Below are 24447 nucleotides of genomic sequence, written 5' to 3'. Positions count from 1 at the left end.
ACCTAAAGTCTTGGAAAACAATATATATATATATATATATATATATTGTTTTCCAAGACTTTAGGTATGTCTACATAAATGAATACATTTTAGAGTAGCCTAGCTAAAAGCTGTGACAACTAGCCCCGGTCTCCCCTACAGTATTGGAGTCTATGAAACATAAACAAAACGTAAATTCAGTCTTAACAGGTTATTTGACCTTAGGATGTTGGCACTGTGACTTAAAAACAGATCATTACCTCTCCGGCTAATTTAACGCGTTTTTAATAGCTCTACAAATTTGATAAACTACTGCTGCTCACAGAGGCGCCCTCGTAACATAACGAAGCTTTGTTGATCTCTGCACTCATCCGTCGTAATTGTACTCTTTTGGTGTGACTGATTATATTCCCTGAAGCAAAATGATGAATGAGGACAGCAGCAGTAAAGGAGTTTACGCTGACAGGAAGTCAGACAGGAGTCCGTGTCCACGGGGAGGGTGGGCACGTCAATACTCCTCTCACACTCGCGCTCAGTTACTTTCAAGACACATGTAGCCTCCAAAGTCAGTTCTCAACAGACAATTTATTAGCATTTTTGTAATTAATGCATTCATTACGCAGTATAAATGAGTGTGAGTAATCATAACGGAGACAAAGAAACCAAATTGAAGATATTCCATGCTTAATTTTTAAGTTTTCGCTAACGTTTCTTTCAGCGTTCGCACGCGCGTAACGTCTATACAGTGAGTGACGCGTGACTCATATATGGGACTGTGTTCGCGCGAGCAGTATCCAGTGAGGATGACACCTCATACTCAGCAGCGAGACTCTCAAGAAAGTTGGAAACTGAACACTGGAGCATCCAGCGTTGCTTAGGACATTATACTACAGGAAGACAAGCTTCGAGACTCATTGTTTAGTCAAAGCAAGCAGGAATACTCACTGATGCTCACGAGCTGGGAAAACTGTTGACCCTTTTCATCAAGGTGGGATATTAGGATTGGAGTACGTACATTGGCTGCGTTACTTTTGATGTCTCCGAACAGCACACCTGTAAAGGTATGTGTTACAGCTTGTCAATGTGATTTTCTCACGATCAAAGATAAGGAAAATATGAGTTATATATTTACGTACCACGTCGTAAACCAACACTGATAAGTTTAAGACTTTACAGTAGCCTAGCCTAATGCTTTTAAAAAGAATATTTCTTATCGTCTAACAACTGGTAAGTAGTGTTGATACAGTTTAATAAACAGAAATTGATATATCACACAATATGTGTGCAAGTCAAGAAGTGTATCTGTGTGTGGTTGGGAGGGGGGTCTCTCATCATCATATCTTGGACCTCTAAAACAGTTCTTGTTAACATTAACATATTTATATCTTATATACTTTATATTTGTTTACTTATATCTGTATATTTATACTTTATATTTATATCTGTTTACGCGCTCCAGAGTAATTTTTACCGTTCAGTTCCTAATTATGATTTCATAAAAGATACAGTAAACCCCTTTTTCCAGCTGGGTATAGACTCATTCTGTAAAATGTGTATTACCTCAGCCTTAGCTCACAGGCAGCACTGGAAAACCCTTCAACATGGGATTGTTTTCAGCATCATATCTTTTGTCAGACATTTAAAGTCCAAACTTTCTCAACCACTCTTACAGCCCCCCTCTCTTGCTCAACAAACACTATTTTCTTTAGCAGCTGGAATGCTGACTATTCGGGGTGGACAAATAAAACTTCCCAACGAATCCCGTCTGGTCTCAATTTACGTTAGTTCAGCCGGGAATACAAACTCATTGAAAAAATGTCAGTCTTTACAAGTGGGAATCTGTCTGTGCAAATATTGCCTGAGTTAAGCCCAAAATATGTCATTTGCTATTAAAAAAGAAACTCAGCTTCAACTTGGATCAGTGACATCATGTGATTGATGGGACGAAAATGTATTTAATGCATCCCAGCTATTCTGAATTACATTATATGCTGCTGTTTTGCAAGTTCATGGTGTTTTGCTTTATGACCTAAACACACACCACACAGTTTGTCTGTCATTGCATCTTTCAGTAGAGCTGTGGTGTCATGTTTATTTTCCTTCCAAACACGCAAGACACATGTATACTTGGTAAAAACAGAACATTGACCGACTTCAAGGTCTAACTTTCTTGAAAATGTCAACACACGTGGATTTGAGCTCTGAAAACTCTCTGCAAGTGACACTTCAGTGTTTTTCCAGCTTATTATGTTATTATGAAAATTGCAGCATATCCCAGGACAAAAAATATCATAAATATCGCCCATTTGGGTCTTTAGGGGGGAAAGGGTATTGTTTGGTCATTTTCATCATATCAAAGAGAAGAATAGGCTTCGGGATTGGTCATGGAATCTGAACTGAGAAGCAGGAAGTCAGCCAAACCCTCCCTCTGGATGTTTGGACCTTTTGAATGTGAAGGTTAACATGCAAAGCTCTGTTTGCTTTGAAAACCAACATCCCCTTTTCACCATCCACTTATTCACTTGGAAAACTGTCCTTGCTAATGCCGACCTGCTGCTTAGTTTACCATGAATTTAAGAGACAAACCCTCTCCTCCTAAGAGCTCGGAGGGAATATGCCAAATCCCCATTTCCTCCCAGTGCACCCCAGCTACAAGAATTTGGGCTGATGAGCTTCCCAGCTTCATGCTTCATGTCCCGCATGGAGTGATGGGGTACAATACGTGTCTGACGTGCAAAGTGCAGCTTGAATTCTGTGTATCATCTTTCATAGTATCAGTATTTTTGTTGCAATCGATGTGCTTTAAAGGGTTAGTTCACCCAAAAATTTAAATTCTGTCATTTATTACTCACCCTCGTGTCGTTCCACACCCTTAAGACCTTTGTTCATCTTCGGAACACAAATGATGAAGTCTGAGAGGTTTCTGTCCCTCCACAGAAATCCAATGTAACTAGGTCCAGAAAGGTCATTAAAGACATCATTAAAGTATTCCATGTGACTCAATTTTATGAAGCAACACGAGTGCTTTGTTTGTGCAAAAAGAAACATAATTTACCACTTTATTTACAAAATATTATCCAAAGTGTGTTGACGCAACAATGTTAGCTCTTGCGTGAACACAACACGCATGTGTTGTGATGCTCTCGTGAACACTCGCGCATGTGCGTTGTGAACAACTCAAAGCACAACATGCTTTGAGTTGCGCGAGTCTGAACACAACACGCCTGCGCCGTGGTGCTCTCGTTAACACTCGCGCATGTGCGTTGTGTTGACGCGCGAGTCTGAACACAACACACATGCGTCGTGATGCTCTCGTGAACACTTGCGAGTCTGAACACAGCACGCCTGCGTCATGATGCTCTCGTGAACACTCGCGCATGTGCGTTGTGTTGACGCGCGAGTCTGAACACAACACAACACAACATGCATGCGTTGTGATGCTCTCGTGAACACTCGCGCATGTGCGTTGTGTTGACGCGCGAGTCTGAACACAACACACATGCGTCATGATGCTCTCGTGAACACTTGCGAGTCTGAACACAACACGCCTGCGTCGTGATGCTCTCATGAACACTCGCGCATGTGCGTTGTGTTGACGCGCGAGTCTGAACACAACACACATGCGTCGTGATGCTCTCGTGAACACTTGCGAGTCTGAACACAACACGCCTGCGTTGTGATGCTCTCGTGAACACTCGCGCATGTGCGTTGTGTTGACGCGCGAGTCTGAACACAGCGCAACACAACACAACACACGTACAGTATGTGTCGTGAAGCTCTCATGAACGTGTGATGCAGATCAATATTTTGTAAGTAAAGTGGTAAATTATGTTTTTTTTGAGCAAATGAAGCACTCGCGTCGCTTTATAAAATTGAGCTTTAACCACTAGAGTCACATGAAGTACTTTAAATGATGTCATTTGTACCCTTCTGAACCTTGGAAGTGGTCATTGCGTTGGATCTCTGAGGGACAGAAAGCTCTGAGACTTCATCAAAAAGATCTTAATTTGTGTTCCGAAGATGAACAAAGGTCTTACAGGTTTGGTACGACATGAGGGTGAGTAATTAATGACAGAATTTTCATTTATGGGTGAACTAATCCTTTAACGCCCAAAGTCTAAATTTTGTCATCACCATAGTGTACACGTAGTGTACGTGTACAGTCTGATTTTTTTTTTTAACTGTGCATACTTTTTGCGCTCAGCTTGCACATTCGCGTTAAATAGTTTTGCACTAATTAGTGCAATTAAAATACCTGCTACATTGTTTTACAGCTACCCAAGACTACAACAACAATGGATACTCATGTAAACAAGATACCGCAACTAAGTTTAAATGAATACAACTACATTTTTATTGCTTAGAAATTTTGGAGAGAAATAGTGCAGACAATAGACAAAGTTGAAGCTTTCTAGTGTGCATGTGATGAGTGCTCGTGTTCTCGCACGCTATCAAATGAAGCATACTTAAAAAGGCTATGCGTTCTGTTGTACGTATACAGTATGCAAAGCGTGTGTAAAAAAAACAGTATACTTTGGCCTGAAACATATTTGCATTATGTGGATGTATTAGAAAATGCACTTAATTTTGAGTTTTCATTTTCATCTCAAATGCAAATGTTCTAAGATATTCCCAGATAAGAGCATCTGTCCAGCAGATGTCCATATAGAAGTTTTGCAGCCTCTGAAGCACCCAGCATGAACGCAAGAGCAATCCCTTAGCAGCCAAGAGGCTGACTTTACACCCATCTCCCTCAAACAGCAGCATTTCCGACACTGGTGTAGGAGAAAAGAGCTGGAAGTGGTTCAAAGAGTTGATGGTTTTGGGAGGGGACGAGGATCTTGACGGTGCAGTTTGCTGACTGTGCTCATCTCAAGGAGTCTTGTGTTTGCAGTGGTGATGGAACTGGGTGCGTTTGTGAGAGTTTCCAAGTGCAGGTGTGTAAAAACGCACAGCTGTGAATGCCGTCCTCTGTCTGGTGACTCAAGTCTCTCTGCCTGACTTGGCAGTGTCCTCCATGAGTAATACGTCCCACCCTCCTGCACTTCTCTGTGACTCTTGATCACCCCAGGTTTCTATCTGCACCCCTGCCACGTTCTTTCATCCAGGTCAAAGTTCACATCATTCCTTCTGTCTACACTTAGCCTTGCCTGGATCATTTATCCATTTGTCTTTTTTTATCTCTTATCTTTGATCACTAGAAACATTCCTGCTCGTAATATATAACTGTTTAACTTCCCAAGCTCGGTACACTGACATGGCGTTTCCTTTTCCTGGCTACTAAAAGGTCCATTAGCCCCCCCTTTTCCCACCGCTGATAAATTGATTAGGCTGCATGCTAGTTTGTTACCCTGAACTTTTATGGACTGACACTTATTATTTTATAGACATCATTTGCAGCATAGCTTTCCTTCTATAATTAGTTGCATATACTAAGACAAAGGGAATTTCCCTGGTGGAGTAGGCAGGAACTCAGGGATACAGGCTCTTTTTTTTTTATAGCCCCACTCTTCACTACACCCGATGACACTTTTATTGAGCTTCAGGAACTTGGATGTTTCAGCCCTCTCGGTCAAAACTCTTTCCCCTCACTGTATGTTCTCTGGGGAATGATTGCCTTTCTGTGCAATCATGACACATTTCTTTTGAACTGTATAAACTGCTTTCCATTGGTCATCGTGAGGTCACTGGCCTTGTTTCATAGTGTGAATGTCAGGGAATGCTCTGCTCGTTCTGGCCAGTTGATAATAGCCAAATTTGGATGATCTCACATGGACAGCTGTTACACTACAAAATGTAGGCCAAATTCCCAAAGCTACAAAATTTGTGCATGAAATGTACAAACTCAGTAGGAACAATCTGAAAAATTGAAGGGGACACGTTATAAACCTGATCTGCATGGCTGGTGAATGAGTTATTATTTGTCCAGCAAAATGAAACTCTTGAAATATGATGTTCTTTTCCCCTCAAAATTAAGGAGAAGTGACATGTCCATGTCTTCAGTTATTTCATTGTTATTTCACCCTTAGCCAATTATGATTTGTTCTCAGAAACAGTTTTGTTATTACCATATTTTACAACCCCCACTTATTGTGTAAGACTTGACAAAGACTTGAAACAAAAGGCTCCTCAAACTCCTCAACCTCACGTGATTGAGGACCGCATACAGTGTGGCCTGCATTACTATCCCTCCCTCCTCAGTGCCCCATTGCTTTCATGCCCACTGCATTTCCTCACCAGCATTTGTGTAAGTATGGGTGACTGCCCCTACTGAGCATTATCCATTGTGTTTGTGAAGCCTTTGTTGTCTAACCGAACAAGGAAAAGACTAAAAAAAATATGGTGCTGGCTTTAGGCAGACATGTCGGAGGGGGAGTGGAGTGGTGGATGGCACGGCTGTGGTCCGGCTCCACGGGGAAATGTGAAGGTCAGCTAGAAAAGAAACAATAACTTTCAGAACTCTTAGTGTAAGACAATAGAGCATCAGGGCCATTTTTGACCCCCATCACGTGGACTACAATAGTCACGCTCCTGTTTATGTGTTTGGGTGCATCAGCATTGACCTCACTTTGTGAACAGGTCAGCTGTTGAACATCAAAAAACATCTTAACCTCTCTCCACACACACACATTGCACCTCTTATGTGTCAGAGAGTTTTATGCTTAATATGTTTATTAAACTTTTGCAATAATAGCAGAATAAAGATACAGGAGAATAGAAACAAATATAGTTGTGTTGGAGAGTTTTAGATAGAAGGACGTTGCATTGGGTGTGAGTGTGTATACACTAGTGGGCTCTGTTAGCAATATGAATTCATCTGTTGATAATTCTTTACAGTTCAGTGTCAAAAGCAATAGTTTTTAAACTTTTCATAGTTAAACCAGAAGCTTTGCTCTTTTTCGTTGCAAAATAACTATTTGATAGGTTTAACTGTTCTGTGAATAAAGATTCTTTATTGACATCTGTTGTTCCATTAAGAACCATTAACATCCCTATACCTTTAAAAATAAATGTTCCGAAAGGGGGGTTTCACAGCAATGCCATAGAAGAACCATTTTTGGTTCCCCAATGAACCTTTCAGTTTTGTTTTTAGATTATTAAAATTTCATTTACACTAAGAAAACTGGTTCAAGGTCTATTCATTGACCTGAAATGGCTCTTCTGTGGAAGGGGTTCCCAGATGTTTTTTGTCATCCATCTTGGATGTGCTTGAAGTTGCTTTTAATGTCAAATCCTCAAGCTTTTATTTTAGTGGAATGGTGAAATGCTGTACACAAAATTGTTGCAAATAATGCAAATGTGAATGTAAATCAGTTTAACCTAGCATGCATTAGGTGCTTTCACACCTTAGGAATGTTTTTCATAGTTCCTGCTTCCTGTAACTATTGTACCCGCTTTTTGGCGTGTTCGCACTGCAGGAACTGGGAATGATTTTAGTTATAGGAACACCTTGTAGGTGGACTAAATTAGCTCCTACTTCAGAGTAGGGTCCAACCCAGCACAATAGGAACTACCAGTGAAGTAAGTGTACGTTGATTGGTTGAACGCATGTCATATGAAACACCAGCACCCAGCATTTTTTAAAATCCATGTAAACACACACGAACACGGAAACAGCGAAAAGACATAAACATACAGAAAGCTAATGTTAATGGCATTTACCTGTCGTCTTTGTCTGACGTTAAATGACGTTGCTGTCAGCTGGTGTAGGGCACTTAAATGTTCCTACTGGTGGTGTAAATGCAACCAGGAAAATGGACCTAGAGGAATATTTAGTTCTTGGGGGACTGCCCTGGTGGGTAGTTCATATAACTGAGTTCCGGTGCAAAACCCCTGTAGCGTTCCCAAATGCATGTTAAACTCACAGCGATTGGAGAGATGAAGTTCATGAGAAGCAGCATTTACTGTGAACCAAGCTGCTCTGAAAACACTGTATTAAGTTGCATGTATATAAATGAACACAGTGCCGTTCTTCAATCTGAAACATGCAGCGATTATATGACATAGTGTTTTCACCCACACAATATTGTTATTTTCATGTTACAAATATTCAAATTATCACAGAAGTACTGGGATAAAAGTTTATAGTTCAGATATAAACACTAATGTCTACAGAAGCAAACAAAATAGAGCAAATCACCCACTTAGTGCTTCAAATAACGATTGTATCATTACATCGTTTCGCCACTAGGTGGCGACAAGTGACTGTTAAAAAAATGTATTTGTCATTGAATAATTTATTTAAATAGAGTTAGTTCACCCAAAAATGAAATTTCTGTCATTAATTACTCACCCTCATGTTGTTCCAAACCCGTAAGAGCGTCGTTCATCTTCGGAACACAAATTAAGATATTTTTGATGAAATCCAAGGGTTTCTGAACCACACATAAGCAGCAACGTCATTGCACATTTTGAGGTCCAGAAAAGTATTAAAGATACTTTTCAGAACTTATTGTTATGAAGCCATGAGCTTTTTGTGTGCAAAAACAAAACGCAGTGCAGCACTTCCGTGTTCTACATCAGAACGCCAACTCATTATTGGTCAGCTGTTGCATCAGCATCACACGCATGCCTTGTGGTGCTCACATGTACAGCGTCGGCCAATACTGAGCCGGTGTTTGGACGTAAGCACGGAAGCGCTGCACTGCATTCACTACATCAACAGTGTCAAAAAAATTGTGTTTCTCCATTTATCCAGAATCGTGCAGCTCTATTACATTCTATTAATTATTAGCTTTTCATCAACTCACAAACCCTTGTTCTATGGCATTACTGTGAAAACCCCCTTTTCATACATGACGTTTTAAGGGCTCTGCTGTCTGTCAGTGACTGACTCTTTTATATTACAATACAAAAAACAGGGAACTTGTTCCCACTAACATATAATTGTCATCCAGCTCTACTACCCTTTAGACACGCAAAAGAAAACTCCCCAAAACACTCAAACACATGTGCAGGCAAGAACACGCACACAGCTGTCCAGTGTAATAGGACTCTGTCAGCGGGTAGTTTTGTCTCTATGACTGTCAAAGTGCAGAGCGTACGGATGCACCTGGAATGATGCCACGAAAGATGCAACTGTAATGAAAATTACAGGGTGGAAAAAGGCCTCTCGCTCAACATTTTTCATTATGACAAAGTTGCAGTTTTGCTCAAGGAGCACGTCAGGGTGTTTGGAAGACGTATGGAGACTGGCTGCTCTGCATTAGGGAGAGTGGAGTCTCGCTAACCTCATTCTAACCTCTGCGCTGGCTAACCAGATGTTGGCTCGCATCCACTCAGCCTCAAAAAATACTTGCTGTCACTGCCCCCCCGACCTTCTCTCCGACGGTAACATTTATTCGCAATTAGAAACTGTTGTCGTAAAGTGAGTTAATTTTTACCACAATTGGAATTCGGGAATTTCACAGCAAACAAGCTCTGGAGCCAAAAAAATACATGGGGTTTTTACCGCAAAGGCTTGTAGTGTTCTACAACCTTCATGCTCGCAGTTACAGGAAGTGAGATGCCTTTAATGAGGCTGAGCTGGAAATGGGCCCTAAAGGACCCGGGGGACTGCGGTGAGAAACACTCTGAAGGACAGTGCATGGAAAAGTGCCAGGGTAATTTTTAATTTAGTCTGGTTTCGAGACATCCAAAACAGATCATTACGCTTGGCTCTGAGTGTTTCACTTCAACTGAAGTATGGAGACAAACAGAGCTGCCTAAATAACAGGAGCTAGTCTATATCATGCCCAAACCGACTCTGTCCCTCTCGGGTATTTGATCCAAAACTTCACATCAGTGTTTGTCAATTGTTGGATCGTGACCCAAAAATAGGTTGCACGTCTGTTCTGACAGGAGAGAAAAAACAATGCTGAATGTAAATAATAAAATTCAACTATAGCCATATCATGGTTAGGGATGCACACTATAGCTGCATCCGAAAACTGATAAATGCTGCCTTAGGAGGATGTATTCGAAGGTAGGAAGGCATTAAAGGGTTAGTTCACCCAAAAATGAAATTTCTGTCATTAAGTACTAACCCTCATGTTGTTCCAAACCCGTAAGACCTTCGTTCATCTTCAGAACACAAATTAAGATATTTTTGATGAAATCCAAGAGTTTGAGAAAGCAATGAAATGATCACATTCAAGGTCCAGAAACGTAGTAAAAATATCGTTAAAATAGTCAACGTGACTGCAGTGGTTTAACCTTAATGTTATGAAGCGACGAGAATACTTTTTGTGCGCAAAAACAAAACAAAAATAACAACTTTATTCAAATTCTCTCCCTTGTCAGACTCATACACTATTTTCGTTGTAGCGTTTCTAGGTTCTACATCAGGACGCCCACTCAGTATTGGCCGACGCCTGTTCACGTGAGCAGCACGAGGCATGCGTGTGATCCTGATGCAGGAGCCGGCCAATAATGAGTCGGCGTTCGGACGTAAACACGGAAGTGTGGAACTGCATTCACTGTGTCAATTGACCCTTCGCCGGGAGTTTGATTGACAGGCGATCTAACCAATCATAACGCCGAATCCGCCATTTTGTCTGACAAAGCAGTCAGGGGAGTTAGTAGATTAACGTTTGACGACTTGAACTTGAAAAATTATGTGTACTGACGGTTTTCCATGGAATGTGGTTCATTCATGTTTATTTGATTATATAAATTAACTAGTAAGAAGAGATGATCGGTTCATGAACTGAGGTGAACAGCGATCTGTCACGACACATTAAAGAGCCACAAAACGGTATTTATTGTTTAAATTTCTTTAAAAATTACAAAATTTGAGACTTTGTTTCTTATCAAAAGTAACCTGCTCTGTCTTGTCTGTCGATACATTGTCAGTGTCCTCTTTGTTCCGCGACGTATTTTTCACTGTGAGAACATGATGTGTGACATGAGAGTGGCATGGCTTGACGGACATAGCAACAGTAACTAAAGGAGGTGAGTCTTTGCGAACGGTCAATTGCGTACGAGTCTCACGGGAGAGATGAATTTGTTGAATAAAGACATTATTTTTGTTTTGTTTTTGCACACAAAAAGTATTCTCGTCGCTTCATAATTAAGGTTGAACCACTGTAGTCACGTTGGCAATTTTAACGATGTTTTTACTACTTTTCTGGACCTTGAATGTGGTAATTTCGTTGCTTTCTATTGAGGATAAAAAACCTCTTGGATTTCAGGTCTTACAGGTGTGGAAAGACATGAGGGTGTGGAACTTAATGACAGATATTTCATTTTTTGGTGAACTAACCCTTTAAGGCCTGTCCGAATCCAATGTTAACTTCACTTCCTGTCTCCTGAGATACCTTCATCTGATCGATTTTTGAAGGCAGCATAGATGTATCCTTCGCTGCCTTTGATATCCCACAATCCTGTGCTTTCCATTCTGTGACAGTTGAGTTGCAGTTGGTGATCAGTTTGTGTGTAAATGTACGTTTTTAGAAGAAAGCTTGCGCTATTTTGCTGTTGATCATTAAACCGTTATGCTGCCTCAGAAGTTTGTCCAAAATCAGTTTCGTGAGGTACCTTTGTGCGCAAATGCTGCCTGCAAAGTCATTGCCTGATAGGGCAGCGAGGCAACAAGTCAGCCTAAGTTTTCGGATGCAGCCTATGTCTGTGCCGTATCAGTTATCTGCCAATTTTGCTTGATTTTTACCAGTCGATATTGGTTAATTAAGTGCACATTCTCATTTTTCATGTTTTACATTTAGATTACCTTTTCTATAATGTATTTCTCACTTTTATTTTTTTAAAATAATAATTATAGTTGTGCAAATGTACATTTTAATGTTGTGATGCCTGAATTTTATTTTATTTTTAACTAATTTAGAAAAAAAGAAAAAAGATTGTCTTATGAATTTTTTTTCTGTTTTATTTTAGGGATATTTTCATTTGCATGATACTGAATGTATATTTTATTCCGTTTAGATAACAGAAAACTCCTTATTGAAAATCATAAGTCAATTTGATGGGAAAAGACCTGTGTCAATTTTATTGTTAGACATCAGAGCAAAACAAGAAAGGAGAAATTGTACTCTATGCTGTGAACTATTTCTGTCTTCTCCTGAGTTATGAAGCATGGTTGGATAGTTAGAGCTTTTCCCTCAGATGTTGAGCTCTCCCGCTGGTGTTGTCCTCTGAGTGACGGGCAGCAGGGAGCCTGCGGAGTGAAGGCCGGGGCAGGTGACATGGGAGACGGCTTGTTGGGATATGATAAACATTAACACATCATAGAGGAGCCCTGTCTATCCCTATTGTTTCCTTTTCCTGAAGTTCCAGCACCAATTGCGCTGACAGGACACATGCTCAACATTTGGGAAAGAGAGTTGCAGATTTTTGTGTCTGTGCCAACCATTACATATGTTTCATTTTCTCTTCTTTTTTAAGAGAGAGAGAGAAGGCTGCGAGCTACCCACCCCCCGCCACTTACTCAAACAGAATCTATCGCGTTTCAGCTCTTTAATTGCTTTGGCTCAGACCTTTGGTATTTTTTTCCTCTAGTTTTTTTTCATTGTCTTCCTCTTCATGTGAAAGAAGCGGAAGGCACTTTAGCACTGATAAAGAAAGAGCCCGTTTGCAGTAGTTTTTCTCAGTCTAAACTAATGGGAGTATACAGTATATTATGATAATAATGTTCTAACTTATGTCTGAGCTGACTGTGTAGGACAGTATGCTTATGTTATAGAGATGTTACTATTTTATTTTATTTTATTCATCTGTTTTCCAAACAGACCTTACTGTGAGGTGTCAGTGCTACCCACTGAGCTATTTTATTTTATTTTACTTTATTTTATTTTGTTTTTGTTCTGTTTTTTTTTTTTTTTGTATTTTATTTTATTTTGCTTTTTGTTTTTTATATTTTTATTTTATTTTATTTTCCAAATACACCTTCTTACTCTGAGGTGTCAGTGCAATCCACTGAGCTAATTTAATATCATTTAATTTCATGTCATCTCATCTCATCTCATTTCATTTAATTTCATTTCATTAGTTGGTTTTAACATTTTATATATATTTATACATTTATACACCTTAAACATTTCATTCATTAATACAGTTTATTCACTATAGTTTTAAAAAAATGGTAATAAAATATGACAAGATCTCAGAGTTAAACTATGTCAGATAAAATTAATCTTAATTATGTCAGATAACACTTAACAAAACATGGTCAGGTCAAAGTATCTGAATATTTTTTGGTTCCAAATTTTTATAAATTTTACTGGTAGTACACTGTATGAAGAATTTTTGGGTATAATATGTCACAGTTTACTTTATTTTGCTATCCTCACTTACATAAATGAACTATAGAGTCCTGCACCCACTAGTAAAATATATCAAAAATATAAAAAATGTCTGAATAATTTTTGGTTTGACTGTATGTAGAGTGTGTATATATATATATATATATATATATATATAATATTATATATATTATTTTTATATTTTTACTGTCATTATTATTATTTATTATTATTATTTTCTGCCCATATTTTTATTACATTTGTCACATAACATTACTTATTGATCAACTGACACTGTTTTGTTTTTAACACTTTGCATTTGTTTTGCAGGTTTCTACTTCCTGTGATAGAATCACACCATGCCTGAGGGGGCGGGCCGCGACAGCCAGAGAAAAAACAGCAACCAAGGTCAGACGCCAATCAAATAATATCAGTGTTTGAAAATCTTAACATGGTTATGTAATATCCCAATCAAAAGCTACTGACAGGAACTGCTCATTCACGGTCTAAATTTGCTTTTGTTAACTTCTGTGTTGTGGTTGAGTTCAAAACCACAAATGAGAGCCTGGGAAAATGACGAAAGATATATTTTCCGAGATATTGCACAATTTTCAATGGAGATAAGCCATCAAGCATGCCCTAGATAAGAGTGTCTATTAGGAATGAAACGCTAAGAATTATCAGGTTCAGAATTAGACAGGGTGGTCTCCCTCTTGATATTTTTGGACCTCAGCCTCTCCTACTTTACAAAGAATGGTTGCTTACATTATCAATTCAAACAAACTGAACAAGTCTGTTGGAAATGTGCTGACAATCACAATTGTTTAGGGTTGGTCACCTCTCTTTGGATTGGGCTCTCTAAACAATTCATGATTGAAATAGTTCTGATCATGCAACAGAGACCAAGGGGCACATTTATGTTTGGAAAGAAACTTTTATGTCAAATAGAATCTGGAATATGTCAATATACTACAAGTGACATCCCAAAAGAGCAATATATCCCTGTCAGTACATATACAGTCAAAAACAAATGCATTTAAAATCACAACCAATCAACCCCAAAAGAATAAAGAGGTCATGAATACAAACATCTTTGACATTTGACCTAAATCATATCTTCTTGACCTCAGCTGGCATGTGATGACTAGGTGGTGTTGAGCTCTGAGCATCTTTGCAGGGAACTGCTTGTATTTGGTTACACCACTTCCTGTAATGGGGCCGACAGGTGCAGACTGGCATGGCACACAGGAAGTATCTCAGCAGATGGATGAACACCCAGATATGCTGATACAAATAAACATTCACTGTTCAAGCTCAGCTCCATCTTGTACCTTTTTTTTTTTTTTTTTTTTTTTTTTTTTCATTCTTTTGAATGTCAGTGTTGTAATTTAAGGATGTATTCCTATAAATAGGCATAGCAGACTTTCAGTATGCTACGGTCAAGCTCAGACAAGTTTTGATACTGTTTTCTGTTCTGTTCCCGATAAAAAATGATGTCATTATCTGGAGGAGGATGATCTTATTAAGGAACTTGTGTTAGTTAGAAATGGAAAGCATAGATATATATATACACTACCATTTGAAAGTTTGGGGTAAGATTTTTTTTAAAGAAGTCATGGCTTCATTTGTTTGGTCAACAATACAGTAAAAACAACAATATTTTAAAATATTATTAAAAGTTAAAATAACTATTTTAAAAATGTAATTTATTCCTGTGATGGTAAAGTTGAATTTTCAGCATCATTACTCAGTCTTCAGTGTCACATGATCCTTAAGAAATCATTCTAATAAACTGTGACATATTATACCCCAAAATTCTTCATACAGTGGACTACCAGTAAAATTGATAAAAATTTGGAACCAAAAATTATTCAGACACTTTGACCTGACCATGTTTTGCTTAAGTGTTATCTGACATAATTAAGATGAATTATTATTAATATTAATATATTTTATTTATTTTTTATTTTTATTTTTATTTTTTTTTGCTTTATTTTGGGGTGAAATGTTACAGTACCTGGACAGATTCACCCAAATCCAAACCTCCTATATTGTGTTCTTGTTTCTTGAGCACACAAGTGCTCTTCAGTATTTCCGGCAAGGACTGAAGAGTTTGACAACTCTCGAAATAACGTGGTTTTGCGGCCTGCAGGCTAATACACACCTAGACAGGAAATCTGTCTATGAGAGGGAAGTGTGCACATGTGAACAAGACTCACTCACTTTTCATGTACGTTAGATATGGTGCATGGTTCCTGTCTGCGTTACAGTGAGGTCCGTTTAGTCTCTGTTGGAATAAGATTCAGTTTCAGAAGTCATTTGGAAGACGGTGCTACCCAGTTGCTTTGAATTAGTTATGAGGACTAACTAAACTACAGTGAGAAGACATATTTCACAGCTAACCGCACTGGTGGTCATTCCAGCTGATGTTGCCGTGCCTTGCGGATCAGGTATGTGATATCTTTCTCTTGGCTTTCACTCATCTGGCCAAATGATCTTCACAGACTTCCGTGATCTACATAACAGGCCTGATTCTCTGTTAGGAATTAGGTGAGCCTTGTTAGGCTCTTTATTGGACTTTAAGTGACTAAAAAAAAAAAAAAACAGTGCGCATGAAATTTATGATGAAAATACCACAATTACTGGAACTCATAATTAGTACGTATCAATGACTAATAATTTATCGCAATTATGGACACAAAGACCAAATTAAGGTGTTTTTTACATTATTTCCAAGTCGATCTATGTCATTATGAAAATATTATGAGGAAATGAGCTCTAATGTATTATTTCAGATTTCTAAAGCAGCTGCACAATTAATCGAGTCATTCCATTTTCCATTGAGAATCATATAATTATGAAGAACAGTATATGTGTTTTGGCTCACGCACATGTTCATCAGTCTTATCTAGAGATTGTCAGGTTTTGTTGGAAATCCCAACCGATTTATCCACACTTAATTCGTTTTGTGGGCTTAGAGGCTCTTTAAACTTAATGTTGGGGATAACAGAATCCATAGGGATAAGGTTTAGGGTGAAACAGTCCCCTGCTTATGGTCCTTCCATGCCACATGAGAGTTTCTGACTTCATGCCCAAGTAGTGATGGAGTACCCTGTCTGTTTGCTTTTGTTCCACAGGATGCACTGGGTTTACATTGTCACACTTCATGCATCTGTCTGGCTGAATTTATGCCGTGCTTTGAACATGCTTCTGAATGCTTTTGTATCCAGTACAGCTGATCTCGAGATAGGCATCAAACAAAAAGCAAAAGATGGCTGTTGTGGTGATGTATGTCTGGCTGCAAAGAATTTTACAATCCGTCCCTCCACGTTTTTTCCTCATTTTCACATTTTTTTATGTGCGACTGCCGCCATAGTGGTGCTGATCTTGGATTGGGGCCAGCAAAAGATAAACACATGCCTTCATGTACTTTATGAGTGTGTTAAATCAAATTCAGGCAATCTATATTACCGAAGTGCTTTCAAACCTTCTATGAATGCAGGGAATGGGAGAAAAGGCTACAAGCAGTTCCAGCTAATGGTCAGATGAAATACTTGATGGATGATAGGCAGACTTGGCGAGGAAGGGAGTGCAGAGAGTAACAGTTGACTGCGTCGCCTTGCCTGCTAGGTCAGAGGAAATGGAGGATTGTTCGTCTCTGCCGGCTTGTGCTCTGTAACTGGGCCACCATTGTGATGAGCACAGCCCAGCATTCAGCCTTTAAACAATGCCAATCCTTACAGCGCTCTGTACCGGCCTGTGTTCTCTTGCCTTGACGACCAGACTGTTGTGTTCAGTTTTTGATACGGCTCTTCAGGCAGAACGTCACTGTTTTGATTTAGATGTTCTGGTCGTTTTAGGGCACGGCTGATTGAATGACTTCTGTGTTCACAGGTTTAATCGTCCAGCAAATTGCAGTCAGGAAGTTGTGATTTTTGTTTCCTGTCTATACAGGGCGTGCACAGCACCGTTAGATTGACAGCCTCTGTGGATTTGCTGCAAACCATTGTGATGTAGTTTTGCACAGTCACACCTTTGAGGCAGGCAGAAAGATATTTGCAGGAAACACATTGTAAGCACTTATAGTTTGTCCTTGTACTTTACTCTAGGTTTGTACATTACTATATTTAAAAAAATATATATTTATAATATATACATATTTTCGAAATTATATTTGTATTATATACAGTGTATATATATATATATATATATATATTGTTAAATGTAAATACAATTTGTAGTATATAAATCAATTTTTTTATAAAATGTTATTAATTTTTTTGTAAATAAAGTTTTTCTTTTTGTTTCCTTATTTTGAAAACCATAAAATCATTATATAATATTATATTATATTATATTATATTATATTATATTATATTATATTCAAACCCAGAAAACCAGAGAAAAAGAGACCAAAGAAAAGTAAAGATTATCAAAAATAATTGGAATGGGAAGTGGTTGATAAGAAATGATAATGAGTTTGTATTAATATCTCTGATTCATGGACACAGACTTTGGTATCCTGACAATTTAAAATATAGTTTTGAGATCTCTTCTTAAACTCTAGAATAGACACATGTGAGTTTACTGGGGTCTTCAAGAAGCAGAAGATTTAAGCCAAAGTCTCCATTTGCTCTACATTGCTGTCTTGGCAAAACAATTAAAAGATCTCATTTGCTTTTCATAATGTTTTTTTTTTTTTTTTTTTTTAACATGCTAGATACTCTGTATTATGAAACAAAAATTCAGTATTATGCAGTGATCACTGGTATTCGCACACTAACTTGTTTCTGTCTCTCTCTGCTGCAGCTGCCAAGCGCCCCTCCTCTGTGTCCTCGCTGAGTGGGATTGTGAGCCGCATGGCCTCCTCAGGCGGTGCGTCCCGTGGGAGCTGCACCTCTGTTAACACGGTGTGCTCTGACAGTGACCGCGGTGCCAGTCTCAGCTCCTCTGCCTCATCTGCCTCGCTGCAGGATGGACACTCTTCATCTTCCTCCTCATCGCTCCCCTATGGAGCCTTGCCGGTCTACCCCGGGCCACAACGTAACGGCTCAGACATCAGCCTGGACCTCACCCCTCTCTCCCTACTGACTGGAGCCAGTCCCCACCCTGCCTCCACAACACCGCTGCCCAAACTCACTCGCCTGGAGAGGGTGGCGCTGGAGATCGTGGAGACCGAACAGGCCTATGTGAGGGACCTCAAGAGCATTGTGGAGGTAAGGATCAGAAGACCAGACATCTCTATGTACCATGCAAAAAACTAAATTTGCAACCAAATAAACTTCAGTATGAGAATAATGTTGAACAACATTTCAACAATGTTAAAACAATGTTGAAATAATGTTTCTTATATTCTTTAACCTTTAAGGGGCTAATTTACCCAAAAAAGAACATTTTGTCATTATTTACTTATCCTCATGTCATTCTAAACCTGTATGCATTTGGAACACAAAAGAAGGCACTCTTGGAAAAAAAAAAGTTTTTTGTCCATACAATGAAAGTTTATTGTTGTTTTGGACACATTTACATTTTTCAAAATATCTTGAGGTTAGGTGGGCTCTTTTGACTTGACCTGTATGTCACCACTGAGATAACTCTAGATAGCAACCCACTAATAACACTCAGTACACCTAGCAACGGCCTAGAAACCACCCAGAACACCCTGACGAGCGTCTAGTATTGGCCTAGAAAGTACCCAGAACACCCCCAGCGAGCACCTATCAACAACCTATCAACAACCTAGCGAGTAGAACGCCCTAGAAACTATCCCCTTGCAACACCATAGAACAACCGCCCAGAACAACCTTGTATCTAGCAACCCCTAAAACCACCCAAAACACCCTAGTGAGCACCTGTCAATGGCCCTAGAAACCAACCAGAACACCCTAAAGAGCATCTAGCAACAGCCTAGAAACCACCTAGGACAACCTAGCGAGTATCCAGCAACGCCCTAGAAACCACCCCAGAAAAACCTAGCGAGCACCTAGCAATGCCCTAGAAACCACCCAGAACACCCTGACGAGCGTCTAGTATTGGCCTAGAAAGTACCCAGAACACCCCCAGCGAGCACCTATCAACAACCTATCAACAACCTAGCGAGTAGAACGCCCTAGAAACTATCCCCTTGCAACACCATAGAACAACCGCCCAGAACAACCTTGTATCTAGCAACCCCTAAAACCACCCAAAACACCCTAGTGAACACCTGTCAATGGCCCTAGAAACCAACCAGAACACCCTAAAGAGCATCTAGCAACAGCCTAGAAACCACCTAGGACAACCTAGCGAGTATCCAGCAACGCCCTAGAAACCACCCCAGAAAAACCTAGCGAGCATCTAGCAATGGCATACAAACCACCCAGAACACCCTAGCGAGCATCTAGCAATGCCCTAGAAACCACCCAGAACAACCTAGAGAGTGTCTAGCAACATCTAGAAACCATCCAAAACACCTCTTGCAAACAGCTTGCAACGCCCTAGAAACCACCCCGGAACAACCTAGTGAGCACTTGTTGCCCTAGAAACTACCCAGAGCACCCTAGCGAGCACCTAGCAACGCTTTAGAAACCACTCAGAACACCCTAGCAAGCACCTAGCAATGGTCTAGAAACCACCCACAACACCCCCAGTGAGCAGCTAGCAACGCCCTAGAAACCAACCCGGAACAACCTAGCAAGCACCTATCAGCGGCCTAGAAACCACCCAAAGCACCCTAGTGAGCACCTATCAACAGCCTAGAAACCACCCAGAACATCCTAGAAAGCATCTAGCAACACCCTAGAAACCACCTATAACAGCCTAGCAAGTATCTAGCAACGGTCTAGAGACCATCCAAAACACCTCCTGCAAACAGCTTGCAACTCCCTAGAAACCACCCCAGAAAAACCTAGCGAGCACCTAGCAATGGCATAGAAACCACCCAGAACACCCTAGCGAGCACCTAGCAACACCCAGGAAAAACACCTATAACAACCTACCAAGTATCTAGTAACGGTCTAGAGATCATCCAAAACACCCCCTGTAAACAGCTTGCTTGTGATGGTTTACATGGGCAAGAACCCCTATTTTAAATGTCTTAAATGTTTTTTTTTTGTGTGTGTGTGTGTGTGTTTTAAAAAAAAAATAAAAATAAAAATAAAATATGAATATTAAACTCATATAGGATGACTTTGAAAAAGACCCACTGCAGTATGAATACTATTATTTTTGCTGGTCCAAACCCACCCAGGTGGTTGTACATTCTTTTGGGCTCTAGGATTGCTCAGTCATGGAAGCTCATCCAGATCAGCATTTCAACCGTCACATCTCTTCACCCACCACCCACCCTGTATGTAATCCAGGACTCATATAACAGACAGCAGATAAAGCCAAGCCCTTTCCCTGTGCCAGCGGCGATTTAAAATGTGATCATTGTGAGATTCTGTTGTGCCATTCATCACGCATTCAGGTGGAGCAAAGGAGGTCATGGCACTGGATGAAAGTAACAATAAATTCATACTGTCAGTTCAAACGCATCTCTGCGCTGCTTTTCGTATGCACAGCGCTGATCCGGGACAATAAGGAGGCTGTTGCTCAGAATTTCAAACGCATATTCGCACAAATCAGAGTGTGCTGTAAATATAAGAGACTCTTTGTGGATGCTTCTCAACACATTCATCATATTTCCATGCACAGGTTGCTAGAAGATCAGACCTCCGCTGTGACCTTCGGCGGGGGTCATGGATGAGCACCAAGACATGTTATGCCCGTTCACACTGGCAGCGATTTTACCACTTCCATTAGTAGTCACTTCTCATTTGCATAAATTTAAACACACTAGGTGAGTTTAGCTTAATTTGTGCTGATTTTACTTTGAGCCCAGAGAGAGGGTTGAGAAGGGTCTGTCATGAGTGACGGGTCATTGTGATTGTGGTCTACACAGCCTTTGAACTCATGGGAATGTTGCCAGTGCCGGCCAAAAACAGGTGTGCGCGAATATACTGTATCTGTTACCCTTTGTATCTGTGACTGATTGATTGCAGAGGATCATGGGTACATAGGCTGGAGGTTGGGGAATGCCTGAAATGTAACTCCTTTTCCCTTTTGCTGATGGTTTATTTGAAGTCGAGCTTTTCATAAGCCAATAAAAAGAGAAGGCATGCAAGCTTGCGCTGCTTTATGAAAAGATGCCTTCAGATCAAATAGCCAGAAATTGGTTGCTGAAAGACGTGGATCATGCCGAGGAATGCTGCTGTTTTATCAATCTGTGGTCTCAAAATGGAGGCTGAGTGGTGGATGGTTTCGGGGACATAGTGCTGACTCTGGGATATGTATGTATGATGTCTGATTGGAGTCATACTGAGCCGGGCTCAGCTTCTATTAGTAAGAGCCGTCTGGTTTTGATAGAAAGTGTAACAAAGAATGATGTCAAGCTAGCTGGAAACGAGCTCAGAGTGCACAGATTTGCTGTGTCTTAGTGTTTTGCCTGTTGTTTGTGTGGGTTATTATTAGTTTGTGAAGTGTCGTTTGGTGGCATTCAGGTGCAGTGGGTTCAGCTCCAGTGTGTGCTGATGTGGGGAGCGTTTAGGGGAGCAAGACTGAGAGATTCCCCTTTTTTGTTTCAGCTGTATTTCAGCCAAATAGGACAGGAAATTGGGGGACGAGGGGGGTTTGGCTGTAGCCCCCATTCTGGGGCACAAGCAGAGATGGAGAGGGGCTGCTCACGAGAGAGGGACCGACTCCTGTTCCAAACTCCAAACTGACCTAGTTTCCCAGACAAAGACTCTGAGAGTGTGTTTAACTTCTGTTACAGTCTCTCTCTCTCTATTGTTTGCCACCTTTCCAAACTTCCTCTCAGAGATAGCATCTTTCTTTCTTTCTTTCTTTCTTTCTTTCTGTCACTTGTTCTGTTTGTTCTGTACTGTCTGTCCCTTCTTTTCTAATTTTTCTTTTTTTCTTGTCTGTTTATCTCTGTCCCTCATTTTCCTCCTATCTATCTATCTATCTATCTATCATCTCTTTGTCATCTTTTTGTCTATAATGTGTCTGTCCCTTCTTTTCTTTCTTTCTTTCTTTCTTTCTTTCTTTCTTTCTTTCTGTTCATCTGTTTGTCTCTCCTTTTTCCTTTCTTTCTTTCTTTCTTTCTTTCTTTGTCAGTTGTTCTGTTTGTCTATACTGTATGTCTGTTTGTTCCTTCTTTTCTTTTCTTCTTTTTTTCTTTTTTCTTATGTCTGTTTATCTGTCTGTCTGTGTCTGTCTGTCTCTCCTTTTTCTTTTCTGTCCTTTTCTTTTTGTCTCTGTCTGTCCCTCTTTCTTTCTCTTTGCTAGTTCTATCTGTTTGTCTATACTGTATGTCCGTCTGTCCCTTATTTTCTTTTCTTTTTTTTTTCTTGTCTTTTTTCTTATGCCTGTTTATCTGTCTGTCTGTCTGTCTCTCCTTTTTCTTTTCTGTTCTTTTCTTTTTGTCTCTGTCCCTCCTTTTCCTCTTATTTATCTATCTATCTATCTATCTATCTATCTATCTATCTATCTATCTATCTATCTGTCTGTCTGTCTGTCTGTCTGTCTGTCTATCTATCTATCTATTCTTTCTTTCTTTCTCTTTGTCAGTTGTTCTGTTTGTCTGTACTGTATGTCTGTTTGTCCCTTCTTTTCTTCTCTTCTTTTTTCTTATGTCTGCTTATCTGTCTGTCTTTTTTCTTTTGTTCTTTTCTTTTTGTCTCTGTCTGTCCCTCCTCTTTTCCTCTTTTCTATCTATCTATCTATCTATCTATCTATCTATCTATCTATCTATCTAGTTTTTCTATCTGTTTGTCTATACTGTATGTCTGTCTGTCCCTTCTTTTCTTCTTTTTTCTTTTCTTTTTTCTTTGTCTGTTTATCTGTCTGTCTCTACTCTTTTCTTTTCTGTTTTTTCTTTTTTCTTATGTCTGTTTATCTGTCTGACTGTCTCTCTTTTTTCTTTTCTGTTCTTTTCTTTTTGTCTCTGTCTGTCCCTCTTTTTCCTCTTTTCTATCTATCTATCTATCTATCTATCTATCTATCTATCTATCTATCTATCTCTTCTCTTCTCTTCTCTTCTCTTCTCTTCTCTTCTCTTCTCTTCTCTTCTCTTCGTGTTTTCTCTCATTCTGGTCCATATCTCATATGTGAACATTTATGTTTTTCTTTTTGCCAGACTGGCTGTCATAACACTCTTCACGTACGCTCTAGTAAGTCATTTCAGTAAGACGCCATCTGCCAAGAAAATGTGCACATAACTTATGGTTCCTTTGTCTGTGGCTGGTCCCGCTTGTCTCGCACACTCTCCTTTCATAACTCACAATGTAATCCTCAGATTTCCCCTCACCTCCTGGATTTTCACTCTTCCCTGAGTAGCTGTGTCATCACTCATCTCTTCATCTAGCGCTCCAGTTTTGCCATGTGTCATGCTCATGAGCGCAATTCGTTCAGGGGAATTCACTCCAGCCTATGGCTGAGTGTAAATCAGTGTAATTACAGTGTCCATGTCCCCCCCTGCCTGGTAAAGGTGCTGAATACGCCAGTCCCTTATTTTCTGGCTTATTTTGCCCCCACCTCAGCATGTTTGCTTTCCCAGACGCCTTGTGGCTCTGGAAACAAACAGAAGAGGAAAAAAGACCCCATGTTTTACAGTCCAGGAATGCAGAGGCATAGGGAAAGCGGGAGGGTGACAAAGAGAGCCCCTTATAAAGCCAGTCTCCTGTCTCACTATACTCATAATGTACGTTTATTTGTAGCTATTTATTGTAACTTCCAGTTAAAATCTTTTTTTAGTTTGTTTTGCCTGGTGGCCTTCTTTTGTTGGCTCCAGAGTCTGTAGTTTCTCTCGGGAGATTGTAGGGGCCATTCTTAGCACTTTCCCGCACTATAGTCCGTTGCAGTCTGGTGGAATTTGTTTGTCTGTGTCGGTTTGTTGGTTTTGGTCCCAAGGCTTGCTAATTAAGGGTTAATGAGGCCAAGCACTGATAAACTGACTGATACAATGTTGATAGATTGCGCTGTTTAACTCTGCCAGCTCAACAGCCAGCAACCACTCCAGAGACCATTTGCATCTGATCTGTTTTGGTTTTTGGCCTGTGTTGGACAAAACAGAGGTTGTAAAATATGATTAACTTTCTAATTTAATACAAAACTCATTTTCCTCATTAAGCCAAGAATGTATCTTCATAACAGCAGCATTATGATGATTATAGTGTTGGAAAACCACTTCAAGCCAGAAACCTCACTACCACAA

At 39.8% G+C, this 24447-nt stretch overlaps 1 protein-coding gene across 2 annotated transcripts in view; it reads left to right on the top strand.

The window, feature by feature from the left end:
* The first annotated feature begins 446 nt into the window (after nt 1-446).
* plekhg2 (pleckstrin homology domain containing, family G (with RhoGef domain) member 2) overlaps nt 447-24447 on the top strand; it is a 44594-nt gene continuing 20593 nt past the window's right edge. Inside the window, exons 1-3 of one of the 2 annotated variants that reach the window (XM_051861976.1) lie at nt 447-1040; nt 13545-13622; nt 18024-18430. In XM_051861976.1, coding sequence (XP_051717936.1) covers nt 13574-13622; nt 18024-18430 — 456 coding nt within the window. In that variant the 5' untranslated portion in view covers nt 447-1040; nt 13545-13573. The remainder of the gene's footprint in view (nt 1041-13544; nt 13623-18023; nt 18431-24447) is intronic. The other variant, XM_051861975.1, reaches the window with a different exon arrangement.

Source organism: Ctenopharyngodon idella, chromosome 15 (assembly GCF_019924925.1).
Source record: "Ctenopharyngodon idella isolate HZGC_01 chromosome 15, HZGC01, whole genome shotgun sequence".
Taxonomy (NCBI): domain Eukaryota; kingdom Metazoa; phylum Chordata; class Actinopteri; order Cypriniformes; family Xenocyprididae; genus Ctenopharyngodon; species Ctenopharyngodon idella.
This window is presented reverse-complemented; position numbering and strand designations above follow the sequence as displayed.